The sequence below is a fragment of the Mobula hypostoma genome, chromosome 4, assembly GCF_963921235.1.
Source record: "Mobula hypostoma chromosome 4, sMobHyp1.1, whole genome shotgun sequence".
Taxonomy (NCBI): domain Eukaryota; kingdom Metazoa; phylum Chordata; class Chondrichthyes; order Myliobatiformes; family Myliobatidae; genus Mobula; species Mobula hypostoma.
In genome coordinates this window covers 37,588,805-37,597,660 of record NC_086100.1, presented here as the reverse complement: position 1 = coordinate 37,597,660, position 8,856 = coordinate 37,588,805, and the positions used below count along the sequence as shown (strand labels likewise).

Sequence of the window (8,856 nt, the reverse complement as noted above, 5' to 3'; positions counted from 1 at the left end):
CATTTTCTTCTTTTGGGGGATATTTGCACAGTTTGATGTCTTTAACACACTGGTTGTCCACCCTGTTGAGTGCAGTCTTTCATTGATTTCATTATGATTACTGGATTTATTGAGTATGTCCACACAGAAATGAATCTCAGGGTTGTTAATGGTGGCATTTATAATAAATTTACTTTTAACTTTGATGTGAAACTTACCAGAGTGAAGAGAGTCAGCAGCTTTAAATTCCTGGGCCTGGCGCACGGATGTGAGTATGTTGGCACCTTTACTTTCTCAGGAGGTTAAGCAGGTTCTGACTGTCACTGAACGAGCTAACAGACCTCGTTGAAAGTATCCTGTCTGGTTGCATCATGGTCTGGTACAGCAATCTGAATGTGCAGGAACGTGCAGAGCAGCGGTCTGTGGATTACATCACATCCCATTGGTAGCCTCAAGAAGGTGACATCCATCGCTAAAGACATCCACCATCTTTTCTCAGCTACTATCAGGCAAAAGGTATAGATGCCTGAAGTCCCACACTGAGGTTCAATCAGTTTCTTCTCTTTTTAACCATTTGGTTCTAGAACGAACTGGCAAAACCCGAATCACCGCTACAATTCTCCAACACTCTGGCTCCTTTGCACTAAAGTACATTTTCTTTTCTTTAAATGTGTATAATTTATGTTTTCCTTGTGGATACTGTTCACATGATGCTATTTGCCTCTGATACTGTTGCAGGATTTTCATTGCACTTGGCCACGTAATCTCCAGATGGTTTATTGATCCCAATGTAAATTACAATGTCACAGTAGCATAATAAACTATTATTTTTGGATGCATGGCTCCATATATTACGTATTTTCAACGTTTTGAACCTAATTTGAGGATTTTTTGTGGGTATTTTTAATTGCTAATCTGTCTGGCAATGGCATTTACATTGGATATTCGCGGTTTTCTTTAATCAGCTGAGTGCCCGAGAAGCGGAACTCATCTCCACTTGTCACCAGTTATTCAGCTATAGGAATCTGAGAATTCTGTTGCAAGGTCACATCTATTCAATACACAGATTTTCTTAACCACCCCGGTGTTTTTCAGAATTTAAGATTCCCGAGAAAACGCAGTATTTTGCTATTGAAGAAAGTGTGGGTTGAGTTGCTTGGTTGTTGCCTATTTTATCTTCTCTCGGCACGTTTCTGTGCAGTTGTGGTCGTTCACTGCAGTCGCGCGCCGCCACCTAATCTGCCTCGTGCTTGTGACTGGGGAGGGGGAAAAGGCGAACTCCTTCTCGAGGCGCAATGGCTATCGGGTTATGAAGTTTTTTGAAGCCGGTTTCGCTCGGTCGACATTTCCTGGAGCACTACAATTTCCGACATGCAGGGGGCGAACTGCGGTCGGATTGACGCACAGGCAGGGTAGGGTCGCTTTATTCTCCTCCCCCGCCCGCTGCGGAATTTCGTACAAGGGAGAGACGTCATTGTGAGGAAAGAACCGGGGAGCGGAATTGAAGCGTCTATTTTCCCAGTAATATTAATGGTAAAGGAACTATTTTTTAATGATTCGGAGCCATTTAACCGCTGAGTCAGAAACGCCCGAAAGGATCTAACATTAGGTTAAAGAACCTCACTACGATTTCAGGAAGTTACTGTCTGAAAATATGTGGTCTTAAACCCAAATGCAAATAAGGGACCTGGAGATTCAAGTTATGTGGCGAGTGAAATCGGAGTGACCTGAAACTGCGGGAGAAGGGCGCATTGACCTCGAAAGACAGCCGGGCTAAATCGGACGCTGCTGGTAATGCGAGCTCTTTCTGTCCATTAACATTATATCGTTGAATTTGCAAAATGAAAGGCTGCAGATTTTGGAAATCCGATATAAAAGCGGCAGATGGTGGGAACATACGTCATGCAGCATCTGCAGAGAGAGTAAAACAGCACTTTCGATTGTCAACTTGGAAAAGTTAAAAATAGAACATCTTAAGTTGCAGCAAGGTGATGGGATGGGGGTTATAACTACTGGAATGTCTTAGAGATGGAGACCAAGACAAACTCAATGACACATATGGTATTCGTGTCTGTTCAGCGAACATAGGGAAAACTTGTTAATTGCATCTAATTTGTCTGGAGTATGCCTTTTAATATATAGAAGAGGGTGGGGATGGTAGTGGTAAAAATCTGTAAATAACAAAATGGTGGTTGATCGTGTGATCGTCGTAGGTTGCTGTATCTATGTTTCTCCGTTGTATCTATGATAATAAAACAATTTTCGAAATGTGACCTACAAAAATGGTGGTGCTGGAAATTTTAAATGAAGTAGAATGTTGCAAATATTCAGAAGGTCATGCAGCATCTGAGAAGAGGAGAAAAAGTTAGCAAATCAGGTTGGTGGTCTATCATCAGTTCTAATACAGCTCAGAAACATTAGTTTTGTGTAATTGTTGAATGCATAGTTGAAATCTAATGTGTGAATATTCAATAATGTTTTCTGAACCTTGGAGAAATCAAATGCAAATATTATTTCCTTCATTGCTATCTTGATCAGGCAAATTGATTTGTAGACCACCTGTAATTTGCCTGCAATTGATTGACTTGGACCGCAAGAGTGACTTTAATCTCCTTTGCTGTTGGAATAAAGTCCAATGTGAGTTTAAAACTTTTTGTCTTCTGGCGAAGAATGATAAAACCCTTAAAATTCAAACATTTCAATTAACTGGCCTTTCCAATTTGTGTGAGAAAGAGTCAATTCTAATGAAATATCCTGTAAAATTAGCTTGGGTTTTCTTCCTCCACTAATGCATAACTCTCTTGTATTTCCAGTAATCACAATGTTTTGTACCTCACAGTTCTGGAATTGTTTATTTTATTCTTGTCTGTCTCCTGTTTATATCTCCTCCAGAGCGATCAGCTGTGACCAGTGTACTTTGCCACTTTTCAGCTTGAGTCATCACAACTTACATCATTCAGTCTTTCTTGGCCCCCATTCAATCATATATATTCCCAATGGTCTTTTAGCCCTTGCCATTCTCCGCAGTTTAGCTACCTAAACTACATCTCTTTCCACCCTGTATCTTGTGGGACTGCATCCTCTTTTCCTAGCTTCCACATATCTGCTAATGGTGAGGCTTCCCTTCTACTGTGATTAGTGGAGACCTCCCTCTGACTTCCTCTCACCCCACCTTCTTCTCAGAATGAGATAGAGTTCCTCTTTTTCTTGCCTTTCACCCGATGAGCCTCCATACCTTGCACATCATGCTGCAACAAGATTGCACCACTGGCTACATCTTCCCCTCTCATCCCTTTCTACCATTTGCAGAGACCATTTCTTCAGTGGTTCCCAAGTCTGCTCATCCCTCCCTGTCCTTACCGACCTTTGGCACTCTCCCCTACAACTGTGAGAGCTGCTGCACATCTCTATGTCACCTCCCTCACCATCATTCAGCGATCTAAACAGTCCTTCCAAGCAGAGATTCATGTGCACCTCCTTCAGTTTCATCTGCTGTTTTCTGTGCTCCTGAGGTGACCTCCTCCACATTAGTGAGATCAACCACAGACTAAGCAACCAATTTTTCAGAGCACCTGCCCTCTGTCTTAAAAAGCAATCCTGACCTCCTGGTTGCATACTATTTTAACTTCCCTTTCCATTCTCATCCTACCTTTCTGTCCTTGGCCTTCTCCACTGTCAGGGTGAGCCCCAACATAAATGAGAGACATAGTACCTTGTATGGGTAGTAAATTATTAAATTTCAAGTGACCCTGTCTCCATCTGCTTATCATCCTTCAACCCTTCTCGTCCACAATCTCCTACTGACCCTGAGTCATCACTCCCCTCTCCTCTTTATGCTGGCTATCTTTCTCCTCCATTCTCGGTACTATTGCAAGGTTTAAACGTTGAGTGTTAACAGTTCGTTTCTCCCTACAGATGATGTTTGACCTGTTGAATTTCCCACAGTAGATAGCTTGTTGCTCCAGATTTCAGTATTCCTTGTGTCTGCCAGTTAAAATATGTCTGGTTTATAACTACTGGTTCTCGTGAGAGGTCTTTAGCCTGACATATTAACTATTTCTCCCAATTGCTGCCTGACCCTCTGATAATTTCCAGCACTTTCTATTGTTACTTTATAATTTTGTTTTGGACAAATTGGAAGCATTGTTAATGTTTAATGGAACAGAGGTGCTTCTCGATACCCTCTGTGAAGTAGGTTTGGTAACTTTTCTTTGCAACATATTGAGATTTTTAGTTATCTCCAATTCCCTGAAATATAATGTAAATCAGGAGCAGCATATATGTAAATAGCATTATCTAATTTTTGATTTTTTTATGTGATGTGTATGTCTCCAGTTCTGCTTTAGTGAAGGCTGCATCCATAGGATATAGTACTGGATTTAAAGTCACAGACTGAGTAGGTTCAACACAATCATGCCCTCAGTACTAATCAACAAGCTTCAAAATCTGGGCGTTTGTAACTCCCTCTAGAAACTGGATCCTGGACTTCATAATTGGGATACCACAGTCAGTGCAGATTGGAAATAACATCTCCTCTTCGACAATCACTAGTGCACGTCAAGGATGCGTGCTTAGTTCACTGCTCTACTCTTTCTACACCTGCGACTGTGTGGCTAGGCACAGCTGAAACAGCATCTATGAATTTTCTGATGACACATCTACTGTTGGCAGAATTTCAGGTGGTGACGAGGAAGGATACAAGAGTCAGATAGATCAGCTGGTTGAGTGGTATCAAAACAACCTTGTACTCTAAGTGAGTAAGACGAAGAAATTCAGGAGGTGGACGTCAAGAGAACGCACACCCATCCTCATTGAGGGGTCAGCAGTGGAAAGGATGAGCAGATTCTAACTTTCTAGATGGCAATATCTTTGAAGATCTATACTGGGCCCAATATATTGATGCAATAACAAATAAGGCACAACAACTATATTTCATTAGAAGTTTAAGAATTTGTTTGTTAGCAAAGACTCTTGCAAATTTCGGCAGATGTACCGAGGAGAGCACTTTAACTGGTCACATCACCATCTGGTATGAAGGGGCCACTGCACAGAATTGGAATAAGCTTTAAAAAGTTGTAAACTCAGCCAGCTCCATCATGGGCACTAACCTCCCCAGCATCGAGGACATCTTCAGAAGGTGATGCCTCAGAAAAGGTGGCATCCATCATTAAGGGCTCCCATCACCCACGTTATGCCCTCTTCCTGTTGCTACTATCAAGGAGGAGGTACAGGCACACAATGTTTTAGGAACAGCTTCCCCACAGCCATCAGAGTTTTGAATGGTCAATGAACCCAAGTACATGATCTCACAAACGAGAAAATCAGCAGATGCTGGAAATCCAAGCAACACACACAAAATGCTGAAGGAACTCAGCAGGCCAAGCAGCATCTATGGAAAAAAATACAGGCGATGTTTCAGGCCAAGACCTTTCAGTGGGACTGGAGAAGGGTCTCAGTCCAAAACGTCAACTGTACTCTTTTCTCTAAATGTGTCAACTGTACTCTTTTCCCTAGATGCCGCCTGGCCTGCTGAGTTCCTCCAGCATTTTGTGTGTGTTACAATATCTCTCAATATTTTTTTAACTTTTTTTGCTCTAGTTGTTATACTAATTATTTAATTTTGTAATGTGTATAACATATTTCATGACATATGCCAGTGGTATTAAACCTGATTCTGATACTGATGTATAGAACAAGTATTGGTAATGGTCTAAGTATAATATAGCAATTTATGTCATTCTTAAAACTTCAAAGAGTCAAAATATATTTACTATCAAAGCTTGTGTACAGAATTAACTCTGAGATTCATCCTCCCACAGGCAGCCATGAAACAAAGATATATCATGGAACCTCTTTAAGAAACCATCAAACTCCCAACATGCAAAAAAAGAACAAATTGTGCAAACAGCAAAAAGCGAGCAAACGACATTTGGAATATCAAACCAAGAGTGCAGTACTATTCAGTTCAGTTCAGCACTATGCCGCCAAACCACTGCAGGCCGCAGAGCCATTTTTTGCCAAAGCGCCCCAGTCCACATTGATCGCCTTGATGAAGCAGCTCAAAAACAGCAAAGAAAAAGTAACTAGAATCCAGAAACACATGCAACATGAACCTAAAGGTCCCTCAGAGTGAGTCCACAGCCTCGCTGATCAATCCTTACAATGTAGAATTCAAGTTTCCTGCACTTTCCTCCGACAGCAGCTAGTGAAAGGAAGAGGAAGTCTGGTCAAATGCAGGCAGACGGTACCAAATACCTGCCCGTCCTGTGCTCTTGTCCTCTTTGGCTTCAACCTTGCTTGACTCCTCAAGTCGAAGAGAAGTAATGGAATCGATCATGACTTGCTCCAAGCTTCCAGGCCACACACATTACTCCAAAATTCACTGAACTCCCTCAGAGAAAGCCAGATTGCTCAATCAGCCGAAAAACACACCATCAAAATATAAACCACAGCTTCCAATCAATCGGGTGCAGCTTAGTGGTAGAACTTGACAGTGCAATTGAAATTTTAAATTGCAAGTTGGTTTTTTTGCTTAAAGCTGCATTGAATCAATGGTAAAGCTGTATTGGTTGTTCAGTTTGTTGGAGTAGGAGTGAATGCCAATTTTTTTTTGTCACCTGGATTTTATGTAAGAAATTCTTAGACTTCTAGGTGCTTGTACTTGGAAGCAAAATGTTCCGCCTAAAATGTTGATTGATGTCAGTGTAAGCTACTTGTACTGTTGAGTTTTTTAAGGCATTTTAGATTCTTATTTTCAAGCGTAGTGTAATCTGTTGACTGTTTTTGACAAGCTTTGACTGTGGCCTGTTTTATTTGTGTTTTTTGAATTTTTTTTTAGAAAGTGCAGAAAACATATCAACGTGCCTTGGTCTGGTTTCCTAAAGATGCAAACATGAAGGATGTTGATGCCAGAATAGAGTATGTAATTTCCAAGCCTGGATGTAAAACAGTGAATAGAAAATCCCTGCAGTTGGAGAACCATAATGAGCGAGGCAAAATACAGGTTAGACTTGCATGTTTTATCTAATGAAGAGGTTTAAATACTGTGGTTTATATTTGTTTTTTTTCCTGGACGAACTGGAGTATCTTGCTACATAGTGAATGTACCACAAAAATTAGCCAACAGGTTCGTGCAAGTAATTATGCTGCAATTCATACTTCTGCTGGCATGATTCTTAATTTTTCTTTTGTGTGCTCGCTCTTAAATGGAACTAAGCCATGTCCTGTGGTATAAAGTTCCTTGTTCTCTCCGGTTTATGATAACAAATTGAAATTTTAATGGTTTTTATGTTTTAATTAATTAAAGTTGCTTCAATTCTCTGTGCAAAAGTGAAGTTAAACATTTATTTTTATAAAGTCATTCAATTTCGACAGTTTAGCCCATCACATCTTTATTTGGCATTGGAATATGTATGTTACCACTTTCCCTGTATGTTTGAACTACATTCTTTTCATGCATGGTTTACTTTTGAATGGATTAATTCTGTATCTGTTATTTTTTTTATTGCAGCATTTACAGCTTGAACAACCCTTTTTTTTCAGGAGGATAAAATATTTAACCATGTTCTTGCAATGTAGTCAACATGCTGATATAGTTTATCCTTATTTCTCTTGAAATTTTCTTCATTTTGTATTCTTACACCAGATTTAACATCTTCTGTTATGATCTGTATCATTTATTTTTCCATCACCCCCATTTCCCCTTCACTAAAAAGGCTATCATTATTGTTATAATCTGAGAAATATTTTTGTATCATCTTGTAATATCTTTTCAGATATTATTATGACCTACTGTGGATTTGATATTCTGTCCACTATTTTGTAGAAACTTAATTATTGTGTATCTCTCACATCATCAATGCCCTTTTAAGAATCTGCGTCACTGAGCTCTTACACATTGGCTGTTCATATTAACATTCAATGCTATATTTTAATCATCTTACAATGTATGAATTTGCATTTGTTTTTTCCTGTAGTCTCTGTTTGCCCAGTCTACTAATTAGGATATTGTATTTACTTATCTGGTCATGGGATAATTCAAAAATATACACCATAGTTATGTACAGTTGTATTATCAGCTACCAGCTGAGCCCAACACCGACAAATAGGAGCTGTGATTCTCCACTGATCTCTGGGACAAAGCAGAGATCAGTCTAAAAATACTTCTGTCCTTTAACCAATGTTGTTATTCATGCTATTTAATGCAGTACCTGCTAAAATATCCTGTGTTGAGAATAACATTGTTTTTTGAGAATGTGCTGTGCTAAATAACATTCTTCAGTTTATACTTGAATGCATATATTGATTTAACAAAAAATATACTTTTGGAAATTTAATTCTTCTATCACATCTGCTAGTATAGTATCCAAAAAGATGGCCATTGATAGAATTTTTAAAAAGCCTTATAAGTTTGTTCTCCAGTGTGTCACATGAATACAAAGAAAAGCAATGACTTTGGAGTTTTTTACATGATGGTCATTTAGGGTATGTACTCATATCCTGAGATATGATTGTTGTTGTTAAGTCAAGGCTGACATCTTCATTTGTCACTTCACTTGCCTACTGATACGTCTCAAACGATAAACATTTTTGGAAGACACAGGCAATTATACTAGCTGCAATTTAGAGCAAAAAACACATTGCTGGAGAAACTCAGCAGGTCAAGCAGCATCTGTGGAGGCAAAGGGAGAGTCAGTGATTTGCGTAGCGACCCTGAATCAGGAATAGTGTGTAGGAGGAAGATAGCAGTATAAGAGGTGTGATGGAGTGTAAGGTAGGGAATGGCAGGTGATAGGTGGAATCAGGTGAAGAGTGAGAAATTGGGTGGATGGAGCTGGGAGGGGCATAGTTGGGAGAAAATGGCTGGTGGGTGGTAGG

General features: G+C 39.8%; 1 protein-coding gene across 8 annotated transcripts in view; it reads left to right on the top strand.

Moving 5' to 3' along the window:
- Window positions 1–1,431: 1,431 nt before the first annotated feature.
- abcc5 (ATP-binding cassette, sub-family C (CFTR/MRP), member 5) overlaps window positions 1,432–8,856 on the top strand; it is a 124,327-nt gene continuing 116,902 nt past the window's right edge. For 5 of the 8 annotated variants that reach the window (XM_063045646.1, XM_063045643.1, XM_063045639.1 and 2 more), the window contains exons 1-2: window positions 1,432–1,512; window positions 6,818–6,982. In XM_063045646.1, coding sequence (XP_062901716.1) covers window positions 1,510–1,512; window positions 6,818–6,982 — 168 coding nt within the window. In that variant the 5' untranslated portion in view covers window positions 1,432–1,509. Of the gene's footprint in view, window positions 1,771–5,798; window positions 6,109–6,817; window positions 6,983–8,856 lie in introns of all 8 variants that reach the window. The other 3 variants (XM_063045641.1, XM_063045642.1, XM_063045640.1) reach the window with 3 other exon arrangements.